The sequence below is a fragment of the Eulemur rufifrons genome, chromosome 21, assembly GCF_041146395.1.
Source record: "Eulemur rufifrons isolate Redbay chromosome 21, OSU_ERuf_1, whole genome shotgun sequence".
Lineage (NCBI taxonomy): Eukaryota > Metazoa > Chordata > Mammalia > Primates > Lemuridae > Eulemur > Eulemur rufifrons.
Genome location: NC_091003.1, coordinates 20,600,093 through 20,618,777, shown reverse-complemented (window position 1 = coordinate 20,618,777; position 18,685 = coordinate 20,600,093). Strand labels below are relative to the sequence as shown.

General features: G+C 43.6%; 1 protein-coding gene across 1 annotated transcript in view; it reads left to right on the top strand.

Moving 5' to 3' along the window:
- The window catches only part of GRK3 (G protein-coupled receptor kinase 3), a 54,412-nt gene extending 38,290 nt beyond the window's left edge, over positions 1-16,122 (top strand). The window contains exons 13-18 of the mRNA XM_069496875.1: positions 3,902-3,968; positions 5,228-5,323; positions 8,605-8,767; positions 11,369-11,505; positions 14,189-14,302; positions 15,107-16,122. Of these exons, the coding sequence (XP_069352976.1) occupies positions 3,902-3,968; positions 5,228-5,323; positions 8,605-8,767; positions 11,369-11,505; positions 14,189-14,302; positions 15,107-15,268 (739 nt within the window). The 3' untranslated portion in view covers positions 15,269-16,122. The remainder of the gene's footprint in view (positions 1-3,901; positions 3,969-5,227; positions 5,324-8,604; positions 8,768-11,368; positions 11,506-14,188; positions 14,303-15,106) is intronic.
- The last annotated feature ends 2,563 nt before the right edge of the window (positions 16,123-18,685 follow it).

Here is an 18,685-nt window from a genome sequence, read left to right as displayed (position 1 = left end):
AAGAGTTAATTTTAATACTGTATATCAAAAGTCACTCCTAGTCCTTAAAATCTTTCACTTTGACTTGAGGGGGAAAAAAATCACATGGGAGATATATATATGTATATATGTGTATATTGTCTTACCTGTTCTGTAATTAAGTAGCTGAAAAAGTCACTAACTTTGCAACTTTGAGAATTTGACTTTGTAGGTGAAAAAACTGAATTCTGATATTTCATAGTTCGTCTGGTTAAGTTTTAGTAATAATTGTATTTGCAATTATGGCAGTTTAATACCCTGATCAGGTTCTCATATATTTTCTTTCATGCATAACTGAGTAGCTGCTATCTTATGCATACTTTCTATTCTCTTGCCTCCCCCCACCAAAAAAAAAACCCAAACAGTGATATCAGGGAACTTACAGAGAAGGGCTTAAAACACAACTTTCCCCTATTTCTCTCCATCCCCAGGTTTGCCTCACATACGAAACAACTTTTAAGAATCTGGCACATGTATGTATGGCTCATACATATGTGTGTATATATTTTTACAGTAGCATGTATGTATGCATACATATTATACCTATATACAGGTATAATACAGATAGCTAAATTGTGTATTCAAATGCATATTTCCTTATTTATCAATTTAGAAAGCGCCTATTCCTGCTGTAATGGATGAAGATTTAGCTCCTTCATTCTTCTTTGTAGCCCTCCCTCTCCCCCGCCTCTGTTTTTGGTTCCTTTCCTGCTTACCTTTGAATCTTTAAATTATTCACGTACCCAGTTATACCTTTTTCCACCAACTATGAACAGTATCTCTCGAGTCCCCACTTTATACAACGAGGGTTTTGACATTCTTGTCTTTCGTTGTCTTCTCTCTCACTAATTTCTGCCATGTTCATTTTTATTTTTACATTTATATTGATACTATTTACTCTCTATTTTGCTCGATCATAATTGATCATAATTGATCTTTGCACTTTGCTTATAGGTTGATTTCAAAAGTTGCAGATAAAAGAGTATTTACTCTATCCTGGCAACATAAATGCTGTTTGCTGCATAGTTTTTATTTAGCCTGATAATAAACCTTAAGTTTATTTATACACACACACACACGCACACACACACATATAACATGGCAATATGTGTAATATGATATTTATCTTAAAAGATAGTATCACAGTTGTAGACTTTCATTTGTGCCTGGTTTCTCTTTCCTGGAGGACTCAGCCTGCAGCTCCATGAGGACTGAGGCTACCTCTATTGCTGCTGATCATTATTGTCCCACTCAACACTCCCCTTCTCGCTCTCCAGGTCTGACTCTGCCATTCACTCCGTCCCCTGACTTTTTAGCTAGAGACTGTCCTCAACTCCGCAGCGAGAAGCTGTGAGAACTGAAATGTCCTCCTGTTGTCTTCAAACTTGACTGATTGTTAGGCTGGATATAGAATTCTAAATCAGTAATAATTTCCCCCCAGAACCTTGAAGACACTGCCTTATTATGTACAAGTGAACAGTCAGTGCTGGTCACAGCTCCGTTATCACTCATGGCGGGCACTTAGAGTTCCTTTTGCTCGAAGACTAATGTTCTTCAGCTTAGAGAACACTCTTATTTTATCTGTTTGACATTTCTTCTCCATTTGTCTTAGAACTCTTATTAGATGGATATTGGGATTTCTAGATTGGTCCTCTATGCTCCCGGTCTTATATATTTTCTATGTCTTTGCTTTGATTTCCTTCATTCCTTCCTTCCTCCCTCCCACCCTCCCGCCCTCTGTTGTCCAGGCTGAAGTACAGTGGTGCAAGCATAGCTCACTGCAACCTTGAACTCCTGGGCTTAAATGATCCTCCGACCTCAGCCTCATGAGTAACTAGGACTACAGTTGCACATCACCACATCTGGCTAATTTTTTTAATTTTTTGTAGAGACTGGATCTCACTGTATTCCCCAGGCTGGTCTTGAACTCCTGCCTGAGCCTCCCAAAATGCTGGGATTACAGGCGTGAGCCACCGCACCTGGCCTTTTACTTTCCGATAGTTTAAATTTCCAACCCTTTCTTTCATTGATATCTTTAAAAAAAACTTTAGCAGGTTCAATTTCTTAAAAGTAGAGCATTTCAGGGGTCCCCCCCCCATTAGAATAAACACCTAGCTGCAGGTGTTTTGGGATTTGGTATCGGGGAAGGAAGTGTGGTGAGTACGGGTGTGCACATGTGTGTGTGCATGTGTGTACACGCATGTATGCATGCATGCTGGTCAAGGTCAGAGGCTCCACGTGCAATAGCTCTGCCCATTTGCTGTCAGTTGCCACCCCTCTGTGTGTCCCTGTCCCTGTCCCCTGCTGATGGCTCTCTCCCACTCCCCATGGAGGACCAATATGTCCACGTTCCTCTCCTACCATCTCAGTGATTGCCGGGAAGGAGCAAAGTTGCACACCTGTGCTCCATCACCGGCTTGAACCGGAAGCCTCTCTCTGGGGTATTTTTCGTTGCTTGGGCACAGGCAAGCAAACTCCTTGCTTAGCTTTCCCCGTCTAATGTGCAGATGACGATGGGCACAGAATGGAGCAGAACAGGAGAGTCAACTCAGTGTCTCTGCCGGAAATGCCAAGGGGCAGCTCCGACTTGAATTCCATTCCTTCGTCCCGTGAATGTCTGCTGGGCACACTGAGTGCCACACGCTCTCTAAGTGTCGGGCCGAGCCAGTGCACGAGGGAGGCACGGCCATTCCAGGCACACGGGTTCACCAGGGAGGGCTCCGAGGCAGAATCAAGCCTGCCGGGGTCCAGAAGAGCCGAGTCTCTTGGGCGCCGGGCCTGGCAGTGAGTGACAAGGGAAGGCTTGGGAGAGTTGAGCAGCGGAGCGGTGAGGGCGCTTAAGATCATCTGTGCAGGACATGGAGTGAGACGGGGCTGCAGACTGCGGCAGGCAGGAGTGGAGGCCGGGGGCAGGGGGGACGTAGTCGGGTCTGACACCAAGCCCAGGGCGGCCGTGGCGTGGGAGGGAAGAGAAGCTTGAGGGATGGTAAGAGAAGCGTCAGGGATGACGCTGGCCTGTAGAGCAGGTGCGGCTCTGAAGGGTGCCGCTTCAAACCCTCCAACCTTGTCGGAGTGGGTTGTGAGCAAGCCCTTGGATGGGGGACCTTCTGGAGCACAGGACAAAGGGTGGGGCTTGGGACATAGATTTGGGAGTCAGGTAAAGGAAAATAAAGTCACTTGACACCCTGGGCTGGGCAAGATGCCCCGGGGACCGACTGCAGAGGAAAGGCCCCGAGAGCCAGTCACGGGCTCTGCGGGCAGAGAGGACGCCGGGGTGTGTTGGGAGCTCCCGCTGCCCGACATGGGCTTTGCCTCCGAGGATGCAGCTTCTGTTCTGTGTACACGGAGCTTCAATCGTGACCTTCAAGAAAACTAGTTCCATAAACTTACAAAGGAATTTGGTATGCACTATATTATTAGATTTCTAGTTTGCTTCTAAGTAAATATGTGGTGCTTCAGATTCCTGTCATTCTCCTATCATACTGTCTATCATGACTTGCAGACATTGCTGTAAATTTCTTTCAGGTGTCAATCTCCCATTTAATGCTTACTTCACTTATGTTCTCTTAACTATGGGATTACTGCGTGTGTGCGTGCATGTGTGTGTACATACATCTGTGAAAACTTCCAGGTTATCTTAAACCGAAATAAACATCCCAAATAAATGATCATATGGGATAACATCCCTGGGTGTAACCGGAAGCATTCCTAAACATCACAGCGCTTCCTCTGTTGCTTTGAAGGGAGCCTATTTTACTTGCTTTCTTAACTAGAAATAGTTGTTGCTCCATGTTCTTAATAATAGGAGACAATTTTTGCAAAATATTTCTTCTATTTCCAGATGCATACTTACCATTGTTATGACTCCTTCTTTCCCCTCCAGTGCACAGGAAGTAAAACAGCACATCTTTTTCAAAGGCGTTGACTGGCAGCACGTCTATTTGCAAAAGGTATTCCCTGGCTGTGGTGCTCTGCTCTGGGCACCGCCGTCCCTGTGCTCTCGTGTCTGTCTGTCTGTCTGTCTGTCCCTCTCTCTGTCTCTCCACGTACTGCTGGCTTCCTGGCTGTGTCCCCCCAGGTCCCCATCCCAGCTCCCTGTGTCCACAGTGCCCTGGTACCCAAGTGTTACCGCGTGGCCGACTCCCCACGGGACAACTTCTCCTTCTTCGTTTCCCTGGTGTAAAATTGTTTGATATCTTCTAGATAAATTAATAAAAGATAAAATGGAGCTGTTATCTAGCTAATTCAGATGTACATTTATTTGAGACTCTTTTTGGTTTTAGCTCATCTTCTTGAATTCTTATCTCAATACGTGGCCGTATTTTTACACAGATCTATATAAAAATGTACCAGAAACTTCTGTCGTAAACGTATATATATTTTCTAACCTAGTGCTACATAATTTAAGAATTAGCATGATTTTATATCAGCATAATCCCCTTTTCTTATTTTAAGCTTTATTATATTCACACTGATACACAAAACACCACAGATTAATTTTTTTAAAGCTTTATAACATTTTTTTAATTTCTTTTTACTCTTATTTCAGCATATTGTGGGGGTACGAAAGTTTAGGTTACGTATATCGCCCTTGCCCCCCGCTCCCCCCCCATGCGCACCGTCTAGGGGATGGACACGTTTGACATTAATTTTTTTTTAAATGTTGATTATCAGCTTTGGGCTTGTTTTTGCACGAACTCAGGCTGCAGAGGAATGATGATTTTCTGTAGTGAAGAGAGACGACTCTCTCAGTCCTGCCTAATTAGAGTCTGAGTTCGAGCCCTTGTTCCGTTAGCCTTGACCTCGGGGTGCACCTTGACCTTGCAGGTGTGCAGGGCTCTGTCCAGGCCCCTCGCGTGTTCTGGCTCCAGCAGCTCACGAGTGGTGCCGCCTCCTCCGAGAGGACGCGCCTTCCTAGGTTGAGCTGGAGGGCTATGCAGTCTTGAGACTTTCTTATACTTAAAAATTATTTAAGGCTTTGTCATGCATCTTTTTTTCCTTAACTTTGGGCTATGCAAAGCAAAGTCTCCCGGGCTGTTTAGTACAAAGGCTCTCGTGTGAAACGTGTAATGTGATTTGTGTAAAGTTTGAACAAAATGCTGCACAGAGTGTAGCATATCGACATCTTCCGCTGTGTTCTTTCTTTGGGCTGTTAGGCTGGGATGGGGTCCCCAAAGGTCATCCGATAACCGTGCCATGCTTCTTCCAGTACCCGCCACCCCTGATTCCCCCCCGGGGAGAAGTCAACGCTGCTGACGCCTTTGACATAGGCTCATTTGACGAAGAGGATACCAAAGGCATTAAGGTATACACGTGCCAGTCTCTTTCTTTTTCTCGTTCTTTTTCTGAATGCGGAGAATTTCTGTTGGAAATCAGTTAAACATAGGGATTGTTTTAGTATTGGGCTGTTTGTGGAATGTAACTTACAAATGAATATCCACACGTTTGTAAAATGTGTAAGTTAAAAGCAATGAAAGCTTTCTTTGCACTAATAGTTTTATTTTTGATGAGCTGCAAGATGGTAAAATCTTTATTGCTTTGGGATATCTGTGATTGAAATACAACTTGAATTGTGTACGAAGCAGGAAAAAACCACGGTGTGGTATCAAACATACTTAGCCTAGTGCAGAAGAGCCAGTCCTCTTAATGCTTCTAAGTCTTTAGCTCTCCCTGTGTTAGGATGAAAAGAGCAAACAGTGTGAATCATTTCACGTTTGTCAATCAGAGGGGGAATAATCACTGTTTTTTTTTATATAATCCTCTGCATTTTTCAAACCTTCGTTCATATCATTATTTCTCCAAGTAGAGACAAGACATAATTAGAGACGTGAGTCATGAGAGAAAATCATCCCCTTTAAGATGCTAAGTCAAAGCTATCACTACCCGTCAAGCATCCACCCCCACGCTGACAGCTTGCCCCGGGCTCTCCCGACTCCACCCCCCACCTCAGCTGGCTGCATTTATACCCGTCTGATGCGAGGCCCCCTCGTTCCCCCACCCAGTCGCTTCCCCCTCCAGCAGGCTGCAGCACTGTTAAAACACACGCCTGTCAGGTGTAGATAAAAGACTGACAAGTAAAATGCAAGGGTCTAGCAGGGGCTCTAACTGGAGGCACCCAGGACTTGCACCAGCTGGGCTGTGGGGACAGACGTGGCTGGAGGAGGACGGGAGGATGGCTGGGGACGAGAGCAGCTACTGGGAGCAGCATGCGGAGGCCGAGTGCATCAGGGAGCTGGGAGCCGAGCCGCAGCTGGGCAGAGCAGGTGGCGCCAGGAGAGGAGGGGCTGAGTCGTAAAGGTGATTGGGGTGTTCACAGACCAGCTTCCCAGGAGGTGGAGGTTAGGTGAGGGTGAAGTGCAGAGAGCCCAGGCCACAGGCCATGAGGATTGCTGACCGACACAGGGACACCTTCTGTGGTCTGGAGCAGCGGCCGTCCTGGCAGCGGCAGCGAGACTGATGCCCAGGCCCGTGCAGCGCCAGGCGCCGTCTGTAGCCTGCGCCATCAGCAGCCGGCAGGTGTCTGAGTACCACTATGCACCGGTGCTTTGGGGAACAATCCACTTACGGTGCTTTTTAGAAGGGTTACTGCCGTCACGACAGAACCTTGTCGTCAGATGCACTACTCTCCATCAAAGGGTGCCAAAAATAAAGCTGCTACTTTACGGGAGCCCCCGAAAATTTTTGATGCTAAAAAGAGATTCTCACACTTCAGAATTTTGTGAACCAAAATCCGGGCTTTGGAGTGAGATAGCCTGGGCTCAGATCCGCCACCTGTCAGCTGAGTGCATCTGGGCCATTCCGTCGCCTTTGAGTCTTGGTTTTCTCACCTGTAGAGTGGGTGGCTTCATTGCCCCGCTTTCTCTGAGGATAGATGACGTGACCTGCTGACGCCTGCTGGCGTATATAGTCAATGCTGGGCAAACTGGTAGTTTCTACTGGGAGGGTTTGGGTTCTTCCTGAGCACAAGCTGAGAAAGCGCACACGTAGAACAAGAAGTCGTGAGTGGCCGGGACTCAGCCGCGAGCCAGTACCAAGGTCCTGGCCCGTTCATGGCCAAGTCTAGCGGGCGAACTGCATTTTAAGAAATTATCTATGCTTTATCCTTAAAAATCAGCCCAGATAATATGTTGTTCTTTAAAAGAAAAGAAAAGGTAGGGGGGTTGGAGGTGGGGAAGCTCACCTCTTGTAAACATAAATTCTCTTCTTTTTTTTTATTATTCATTTTCAGCAGCCTGGGGTGAGTCATAAAGATCAAGGCTTTCTGAAACTATAGGCAGTAGAACAGTTGGTCTGTAAAGCAGACTTGACCGTTTCAGAACGACGCCCTGGGAAAGGAGTGTGTTTTGACTGCTGCTGCCTTCTCAGCACCTGTCCCGGCGTCCCAGGGTGCCTAACCACGGGTGCTCCTGGGGCCTTGCTCTTTAACACCCCATTGCTCACACTCACACACACGCGCCTCCAGTCGCATTCAGAACAACCAAGGACTTCAGCTCTGGGCTTAGGTTGGACATCTGAAAAAACCAGAACGGGGGGAAGTGTCTACGAATCAAAGGGCTCTCAAAATCGACACATTATTACACGACATCAGTGAGACTAGCTGGCTAAGGCAGGCCCCAGCTTGGGATGTGAGATGCAAGTTCTTCCAGTGTTCCCTTGATCTGCTCAAGGGTTGTGGGCGGGGGGCCTTGGACTCCTTGCTCTTTCTTGTCCTTCTAAATACCTTGCCTGTGATGATGCCCATCCTCACTTAGACAGAGGAATGAGCAAATCCAGTCTCTAAGGAGGTTTGTGCCTCCAACAAGACAAACGTATTTCTATCAGAAGCATTGCTAGCATTTGCCATAAAAACTGTAGGAATGCATAAAACCACTTTCTTAGCTTTACCTAGAGGGCAGAATGAAGAATTTCAAGTAATTGTTTGATAGAAAAATGCTGTCGTTAACTGTGATCTTTATCACAGCAACCCTTAAAGGCTGTGTTGCCTAAACTGTCCATGTATCTCGAGCTTTATCCTTATACATGTGATTATGCTGTTAAACTTTAAATAGTTGGAAGGTTCATGGAATTAATAATAGTAAGTCCAGCCTCGTTTACCTTTTGTTTTTCTAACATTTCCGGTTATTCGAGGGGAGGTTAGAAGCCCTCTTGGCACCGCCCTCAATCATTGTTTCTAAAACTGTAGGGATCTGTTTTTCTACTTTAAGAAGGAAAATATCCTCACCGTAATTGAAATTTTACTTTGTTGTCAGAATCTTTTAGTCCTTCAAGTGGAACCCCGCCTCTGTTAGTCTTCACTGGTACAAATGTCCTGAAGACAGTGTAGGAGATTGGCCCGAGCCTAACCCACCTGGGTCTGAAGGTGAAGCGCAACTCGGTTCTAGGTGTCTGTGGGTCCTGGTTGCTTGACTTGTCATTAGCAGCGGTTTAGGACAACCAATGAACTGTCTCTAAATGACCGTGCTGTCATCTAGTTGTCTTCCTGTACAGCGTTGGGTATGACCCCGTCACTGTGCACGTGATGCTCTGACTCTGTTGCCTCCGTCAGTACGTTAAATCCAAAATGTCTTGATCTCTTAAACTAATCAGCTGCTTGATTGTGACCAAGAGCTCTACAAGAACTTCCCTTTGGTGATCTCTGAACGCTGGCAGCAGGAAGTGGCGGAAACGGTTTACGAAGCAGTAAATGCAGACACAGATAAAATCGAGGCCAGGAAGAGGGCTAAAAATAAGCAGCTTGGCCACGAAGAAGGTAAAAATAGCAAACGTGTCTCCATGCGTTTCTCATGCAACGAGTTTTCATCATTTCTTGTAAAGCTGAAAGAGGATTTGGGTCGTAAAGTATTTTTCAGTAGAGGAGAAAGCAATACCACAAATCATTTTGGTTTTCTCTGCTCTGGAAGAGCTCAGTGTAATATTTCAGTCTTCAGTCAACACGTAAATAAAAGTGTACGGAGACAGCAGTATTTTCTTGTGTGTCCGCTTATCTTGCAGTGCTTCGGGGCTAGTCTGGAAGTTTTTTCCTTGAAGATTGAGTATTGCCATGCCAGGAACAGGGCTGCTGTCATTGATGTGTGCCCGGTGCCGTCACGCAGGGCACCAGGCTTTGGTGTAATGCTCTGTAATGATTTTTGAACAAAGGGCCTGCATTTTCGTTTTCCACTGGGCCCCAGGGTATATGTGGCCAGTCCTGGTGAGGAACTTGGCATGACATGAGAGATAAATATATAAATACATTTATATTACAAACTGCACTCAAGAATTGCCAAACTGTATTTTTATTTAAAAATAATCGAGTACCCTATTTGGATTTCCAAACTAGGAAACTACATCAAGAATTAATCAGTCGTTCTTGATTCACTAAATACTATTGCTCTGGATTTTTCTAAAATTTATGAATTTTGGATTTTTAAATGGTAGTTGATGACTATGGTAAGATATTTCATTTTACCTCTGAGCAAAGACTCTTAGGAGGTTAACTTTGCATAATAAGAATGACCAGAGACATTTTCACTCTATTTGTAGGTTACTTTGGTGGAGGCATCTTGGTACACAATTCATTGATTGGTCTTATCTGTCCAATTTCCCTGTAGCCTTTAAAGTGTCCTCAGTCACGGACAACTTACCCCATACATGGCAGTTGCCAGAATGCACCAAGGGAGTAGGACTGCGCTTCTGTAAACTGCTCACCTCGATTCTGCAGGGACATGGCCCTAATTTGTAAACTCCTCAGAGAGGACCAGCCCATTGCCATTACACTGGGCCGTGTTTGCCATAGCAGATTCTACACAGGACATTGTGTTCTTGCTAATTTGCTCAAGGCAGGGCTATAATCTCACTATAATTCTGACAAATTGGATGTAGAAAAAAATATGTGTCTCAATAACCTGTTGAAGTGCATCCTTTTAATTAGACAGAACACCTACCAAATTAATGAACTTATCTTCATATGTTAGTAAGTAAATTGTGTATAACGATGTCTTGGTCAATGATCTTAGAAGTCACCTTTACAGAAAAATACAGTCTAAGCTTAGATCTCTGGAAAAAAAATACAATACAACCTGCTCTCTTTATCTGTGAGTCTGCATCTTTGCATTCAATCAACTACAGATTGAGAATATTTGGGGAAAAAAAATGATACAAAATAACAATACAACAATAAAAATAATGCAAATAAAAAACAATACAGTATAACAGCTATTTACATAGCATTTACATTGCATTAGGTATTACAGATAATCTAGAGGTGATTTAAAGTATACGGAAGGATGTGCATAAGTTATATGCAAATACTACGTCATTTTATATTGGGGATTTGAGCAGCTGAGGATTTTGGATCTGTGGCGTCCTGGAACCAAGCCGCATGGGTACTGGAGGGATGACTGCACTCTTGCTTTAAACAGACTTTGCAAGTGCAAGCACTATTTTGATTAAAATGGCAACTCCACTAACGTCGCCCCCATCACCACTGACCACCTTCCATCCTCTGCCTCCTCTGTTCTGTTCCTGCTTGTCTCCAGATGACATAATGAGGATTCTGGTTATTTATTTGTGATCCAAATCTCTCACTAGATTGTAAGCTCCTGGAGGCAGGGATTTTTGCCTCTTGTGTTCACTGCTGAATCCAGAACACCTGGAACGTGTGAGGCACCTACGCATTTACATGGTAGTTGTTAGGTGAATGAGTGAGTGAATTAATGATTTGGGCACAGTCACCAAAGCCATTAATGAAGGCTTTAGGATGAACCTTTTTTTGATCGAGACGGTACTTCACCATAAGCATATAAACAGGGCTCAACATGAGTGTGAATCGTCTCTGTACATAACCATACGTTTGAGGCATGAACCTAACCTTAAGCTGAGGAATGAACCATTTTTGATCCTTATGTTACCTTAGCTTACTTGGACAAGAAAAGTCCCACTCTATTATTATTTGTAAGATAGAAAATAGAATAAAGAAGGACTCCCTATCCCACATAAAAGTAAAGGTACTTTGAGGATAGCTTGAATTTAAATACTCTCGGTTCTCTGATTCTCATTATATATTATGAAAAAGTAATTTGGAAACTAACATTTAGCTTCTCAAAGGAATAAATAAACATGATTTCTGAGGATATTGAGAAGCAACCATTTAATATGTTAGGAGAGAGAGAGAGAGCAGAAGAAACCTCTGATCTTTGGATTCCCAGGGCACATGTGTTCAAAACTAAAATAATGATTTCTGTAATGTGTTGCATTTATAGAAACTTGGTTTTTCCAAAAAGTATGCCATTCTTTCTTTTCCTGAGAATAATGTCGCTAAGACAGTTTGTCTCAGAGCCTATTTAACTTACAGTTATTTTACACTCCTCAGATTACGCTCTGGGAAAAGACTGCATCATGCACGGGTACATGTTGAAACTGGGAAACCCATTTCTGACTCAGTGGCAGCGTCGCTATTTTTACCTCTTTCCAAACAGACTTGAATGGAGAGGAGAGGGGGAGTCTCGGGTAAGTCCACGGCAGCCTCACCCTGCACGTTGCTCAGTGCGTTCAAGGTCAAAGGGTTGTTCCACGTTGCTAGCATGTTTTATGTTAGTAAAACGTCCTCCTAAACGCTGTGTGTCTATTTTAACTTGTATACACGAGATTGTAATGTTGCACCTTTAACTTTTAAGCTTCCAAGTCAAGTCCAAGTCAAGGAAGAACTGTGTGATATCTGGAAATAGAATGTGCCATTTGGTGAGGTCCAAAGCTCTGTATCATCAGATGAGCCTGAAGAAGGCTGGTAGATCAAAAAAGAAAAGAAAAACAAAGGTTGCACGCTGGAGTCAGACAGAGGAGTGCAGACCCGCTGCACGGCGTCTCTGGGCCTCTGAGCTCATCGCATTGCCTGTCTGGGCTGCAGTTTTCTCATCTGTGAAATGAGAGAAACAGAAATCATAGATAGCAGCTACAGTCAGCCCTCCGCATCTGCGGGTTTGAATCCTCAGATTCGACCAACCGAGAATCAAAAACATTTGGGGAAAAAACAGTAAAAAATAACAGTACAGCAATAAAAACTACAAATAAAACTAAAAAGTAAAAAAAGTAAAAACTAAAAAGTACAAAAAAAACCCTACAAATAATAAAAATACAAATAAAGCAGTGTAGTATAACAACTATTTGCATAGCGTTTAGATCATATTAGGTATTTTAAGTTTTATAGATATTATAAGTAATCTAGCGGTGATTTGAAGAACACGGGAGGATGTCCATAGGCGTTGTGCAAACACTACGCCATTTTGCATCAGGGACTTGGGCATCTGTGGATTTCAGGATCCTGGGTGGTCCTAGAACCAATCCCCAAAGATACCAAGGGATGACTGCACTATAATTTTTACGTGTTTATCTGAGGCCAAGTGCTATTAAAAAAAAAAAAAAACGCCTCAATCTGTTTAGTAACCTTTGAGGGTTCAACCCCCATTTTATAAAGAGGACACCAGAACTTAGGGAAGGTCTGGTACCCAAGACACAGCTGGCCAGTTGGAGGCTGAGAGGTGGTTCAGACCTAGCTCTCCCTGTGCTCTCAGTTTCTCCATTAAGCAGCCTTTCCTGGTTGGGTCAAATAAAATGTCATAAGCCGTGATCCTTGGTGCAGAGGCGAGGCCACCAAATGGTATTTCTTTGTGTCTCTACCTTGTCGGAAATTTGTAGGTGGGTCATACAACAGACAGGAAGATGTAGCTGCCCTTTAAGATTCTTGCAAGAGCTGATGTTTACAAACAAGACAAAATGAAATTTCTGATCCACACCGTACTTTTCAGCAAGCCAGGCAGCATTTATTAAGCCCTTACTGTGTGAGGAGGGGGTCACCATAGAAGGAGCCAGCATGGTGGAAGGCGTGTCTTCTGCTCTTAGGGAAGGCCTAGTCAGTCACTGCAAATGGGACGATGGTCCCAAGTGTTAAAAACATAGTTTATGTGTCGGATACATTGGAATCCCACCCATCGGTTCTGCAGTGGCCAGAAGAGCAGAAAATAGTAGACCTAAATCTTTTATATTTGACTTTGGACTGTATTTTTTAATCCCTGTAGGTGAAGTTGCCATTTAATTAGGAATGATTATGATTGCATATTGCTACTCTTCTTTAAAAATAAACCAGGTCTTCTCACTGTTATTTGTGCCAGAGAAGTCATTTTTTAAAAATTAGGATCTAGGCCCTGAGTTGCAATAAATACGACTCTCTTGGGGGGCCCTGAATTATAACTCAGGTGCTGGTAAGTATTAAAAGCAACTCCCCAAAGCTCAGTCTATTTCCAGATAATCAACAGGCCTGCACATATTATGCATTTATTATGCTATCTACTGGCAAGCCACTGTTGTGCACATTAAAAGGAAATGATCCTGCTTTTCGAGATATTTGGAAACTAAAAAAGTAAAAAAAAAAAAAAACCAAGAAAAACAAAAAAAAACTTCCTTTGTTTAACATTGGATGTAATAAATTATCTTGGTTTTAAAAGATTCAACATTTAGAGTTCTATTTTGAGAAGCTACATAATATGCATGAGTGCATTTCTAAGTACAAATTAGGAAAAAGAAAACTGGAGAGTTTATGATGTGATTGTTTTTCACTTAGGATTCCTGGAGTATTTATCCAAAAAACAAAATGGTAAGGAATTCACCACACTATAGCATTCACCTTAAGCAATAAGGCCATAGACCTAGTATGACAATCTTTTAAGGAGATTGCCTGTATTTATAACATCATTTTGATACTATCAAAATATCGTTAGCTTACAAGCTGGTATCGCCAAGCATTGATTGAGTTGCTGTGTTAAAACTGAACTACAAACCTTTTGCTCACGTAAATCGTATGTAGTGCTTAATTTTTCTCTGACAACTTTATTGATAGAATTTAGATGTGTGTATGATACGAAAAGTATACTTATGACTCATCCGAAATCAATCCTGTGTTGAGGGAACAGTTTTGCTATTTTTCCTTATTGAAATATGTCTTTCTCTGCAGTTTTCTTTGAAATGTTATAATTCAAACTTTTGTCTGTATTCTTTAGAGTACCAGCAAAGAAAGAAAAACACCCCTTTTTCTTTACTCATTCTAATCCGATAGTTTTGGGTATTATTGCCTATTAATGTAACTTAAAAAATCATGAAATAATTTGAAGTAATTTTTAATTTTTATTTTCCTGGTTAGCAAAATTTACTGACAATGGAACAGATTCTCTCTGTGGAAGAAACTCAGATTAAAGACAAAAAATGTATTTTGTTCAGAATAAAAGGAGGGAAACAATTTGTCTTGCAATGTGAGGTGAGTTTTCATTTTCTCTTAGGTGAAATAACAGCTATATAAATATTCAGCAAAGATGCTGCCTGCTCATAAAACACTTTTCTTCCTCTGTGTTTTATCACTTACAGACTTAATAAGAAGGCCCCAAGATGCAAGGTTTTCAGCAAATTAACAGTGATTGTTTTAAAAAACAAATATTAAAAAATGGCAGGAGGAAGTACATGAAATAATTTCATTACCCTGTCTGGAAACTCTGTCCAGTATTTAACGGGGTCTAGAATTTTATTTCTCCTATAGCTTTCAAGATATTATCTTTCAGCATGTTTAAGATTGAGGTTTATATATTTTAATAAACATAAGATACCAAAGTGATTCTCCAGTGTGTGCGTGTGTGTGTGTCTTAAAGGAGTGTATTCAGAGAGATTAAAATGTAGTAGATATAAAAACACATTTTTAATAACTTTATTACTACATTACACACAGGAAGGTCATTTTTAATTTGTCAAAACTGGCCCCCATGTGTTATTTTGTGGACTTCAGTTGCTTTAGAAATCAGAGGTCACCTCTAGCAAACTGAAGGCAGCGATTCTCACAGCGGGTCGTGCTGGAATCACCTGAAGGGCTTTCATGTGGCCTTTTCCTTCTCTCGGCGAGAGATTCTGGAGGTGTCAGCATGGCCCACCGGGTGGCAGTGCCACTGGGGCGGGCACACGGGAGGCGTGGCCATCGGGGCTTCCAAGGCCATCGGTAATTACCGGGGGCAGCCGCAGCTGTTGGCAGGACGGGTGACCCTGTGACAGCTTCTCCCTTTGTGTCTCCGGCCAGAGTGACCCGGAGTTCGTGCAGTGGAAGAAGGAGTTGACCGAAACCTTCACGGAGGCCCAGCGGTTACTGCGTCGAGCGCCAAAGTTCCTCAACAAACCTCGCTCCAACATAGTGGAGCTCTCAAAGCCACCCCTCTGCCACAGAAACAGCAACGGCCTCTAGCACCCAGCCGCAGGGGAGGTCCCCGAGGGTCCAGCCGGCGACCTCCAGCCCTTTGAACAGAGCCTCTGGCCAGGCGTGGGGACCCAGCGTCGGACACGCTGGCCACCGGGCCCTTCCGTGGTGGAAGCACACGGAGACGCTCCAGTCGGAGTCGGGACCCTTCTGGGACCCGGGGTCAACCTGGTCCCCTGCCCAGTCGCATCTGCCCACGTCGGAAACTACTGAAGATACGAAAGTTCTTTTCCTTTGCTAGACACTTATTTGGTATCTCTGAACCTAGAACTTGACATGATTCCTACTCACCACTGAAATTTTTACGTCTGATATCCAGCACTTCTTCACCTTTTCCAGGGTGGCATTTAACCGCCTGCAGTGTTGGGGAACAGATTGCCCTAAGCGTTGCCGTATTTTATCTAGAAACAGCCACTGCTGGTTTTATATCCATCTTTGCTCCATACTGCTGGGGGTGTCTCTTTTGTGCACTTTACGACTGACTTCCAGGGGTCCTGGGGTTAAGAGCTGAAGGTGTTTTCCGAGGAGGTCGCACTCAGGGCCTCCTCTGTGTGTCGCTCCACCTGTGACCTGTCTGTCGCAGGGCTGCTCACAGCCAGGTGGGAGTGACGGGACCGTACTCCCAAAGTGCGCGGGGTTTCCCATCCTTGAAGGCATTCGGCCATCGGGCCTGGGAAAGGTTTGCAGTGATTCTGAAGGAGACACAGTGGTGTTCTAGATTTCAGGGAGAATATATAGCAGTCTTCGAAAATCTTCAAGTCCCGTGCGCTCAGCACCTTTTCCGTGCCTGGTGCGCGCACACGCTTGTGGGTGAGTCCGTCTCGGGGTCCAGGGGTGGGGGATCTCAACAGCCTGCACTCGTGTGTGACAGTCATTCCGGTTCCTTCTGCCTGACCCCAGGAAAATATCAGTAATGGATGTGCAAAAAAAAAAAAAAAAGATCTGTTTTACATTTTAGTATAATTTAAAATGAATTTTATTGAAAAAAGAATGCCGAAGAATGAATGTGTGGCGGTGGGTTCACTGTGTATATTGGCTTTCTGACTTACCTTGTCACTCATCTGTCATTAACGAGTACTTTGCACTGGGCTGTCGTGGGACAGAGACGACGCTGGAGTGTAAGGGCTTTTCTGCCCCATCCTAGCAGCACCCCCCGCTGACGTCTGTTTTGCACACTGTCCCCCTGCCCTGCCGGTGCCCCAGATAAATCCTGGGTTATGAGAACCAGTGAAGTCCCCCATGTCATCAGACTACAAAAACAGTAATTTTAAAAGTCCACATATTTGTCCTGTTCCTGGTGTAGTTTTATTGTATGTCTTTAAATTGACTACTAACAATATAAATACCTTGACATCCTAATTATCTGTATCCTGTCCTTGATATTTTTAGCGGTTCCAAGTCCTTGTTTTTATATGTGTGTGCTACGTTCATTGGGAAAGTATTTTTTAATGAAATTGTATTTTGCGAGTTCGGGAGACCATTTACTGAAAGGGTCTGTCACTTCATAGGAGTTACTTTGGAAGAGAAATTTTGAGGTTTGTTATCCATCTCAACTACTAGTTGGGGTTTAAATGAATGTACGTGTTCTACTACCTGTTATTTCCAGTGTAGGAGGATGGATATACTATTTACATGCATTCCCCTTATTGAAAAGGGAAGAATAGTATTCAAATCACACCTGTAATCCTTGCACTCTGGGAGGCTGAGGCGGGAGGATCGCTAGATGTCAGGAGTTCGAGCCCAGCCCGAGCAAGAGCGAGACCCCGTCTCTACTAAAAATAGAAAAAATTAACCGCATTGTGGTGTGTGCCTGTAGTCCCAGCTACTCGGGAGGCAGAGGCAGGAGGATCCCTTGAGCCCAGGAGTTTGAGGTTGCTGTGAGCTATGGTGACACCATTGCACTCTAGCCCGGGTGACAGAGCAAGACCCTGTCTCAAAAAAAAAAGAGAGAGAGAGAAAGATAAACACCACCAGAAACAGAGAAGCTGTTGTTCTTAAAGAGTATCTTCCCAGCCCTGGCTAATCATAGCGGGGCCTGTCGTAGTTACTTTCTAGAACACAAGCTCATACGCGCTCAGCTCTTGCAGTTGAGGAAGATCTGGGCGTCATCTATCGAGAAGGCTCAATGACTCCGCCAGGGAAGGTGTAAGGCTTAGCGTCTTACATCTCATACCTGGGGTGTTCGCTATGCAGAAGCATTCAGAAAGATTATCAAATTTTCCCGTGCTTGCCATAAAATTGAGCCAATCCACATCTCTTTCAACAATACAGCGTTTTCTCTTGAGATTAAAATAAGCTTCATCTCTCTTTTAGAAAAGAAATATGAATTTTATCCCAAAAGCCCTTTTGCCTCAAACTTACTCCAAGTAAACTTTGACCCCTTCCCAACTCCCATTTGATTTATAATGATAGGACCGAGAAGTACATCCAGATGTCATTTCTGTAAAGGTACTTTGTGAGATTAGGACAGGCTGCCTCGGAGGGCAGTGGCAGTGTTGGGGTCTGGTCTGATGGGCCTGGCGGGGCCAGTCTGCCGGAACGTCACAATGGGGATGTCTCTGCCACCAGACAAATCACCGCTGTGCCTGCACCTGGTGCCCACGTGTTCGGAGAAGTTGGCTGGGTTAGAAGTCTTGGTGTACTTGGCTCTTTTAGGTGGTTTTCAGAGGTTACGTAATTCCTAGACGTTTGCCCGTCTCACATTTGGACCATTAAAAAGGACAAAATTCAGCCCACGTGTTCTCATCATTTTAGATTTCTATGGTTGGGATAGTTTAACACCATCAAGGAAAATAATTGAGGTTGATATTATTTTTATAAAATGTTGTTATGCTAAGTCTTGATTTCACGATTCAAAGGAATCTATAAAGCAAGGCCTCAAAATAATAGAATACTGTAAGCTGCTATGTAACATATTATGGACTAGATTAAAAACTTTTGTGAATCCAGGTTTCTTCTTAACCTGAAACATTCCCTTTAGTGCGTTTATCCCTTCGTGTCCTTGGGCCTCACTGGTTTTCTTTCTTTGTCTTGTTTAAGTATGATTGTTCAACAAATTTCCTAGTCATCGGTTTATTGGTTCACCGCTAAGGCAGAATAGTCATGCCGCTGATTGGTCAATTCACTGACATTACGATTTCAAATTCTATAGATATGAAAAAAGCACCAAATGTCTAGCAAGGCCCACGGGGTAAAAGAAGCATTGTGCTCAAGAGAGAAAGCAACAATAGCAAGCAGTGCTCCATTTGTTGACAAACAAGATTTAGCTTGATCTGTGGTTGGAAGTACGCCATGCAGATTTCAGAAACAATTGTTTTAAGGCCCCAACGGCCATTAGAAAATCCTGTTTACCAAATGATGATGCGATTTAATTAGATTAAAAAGATGAAATTTTTTCTGATGATT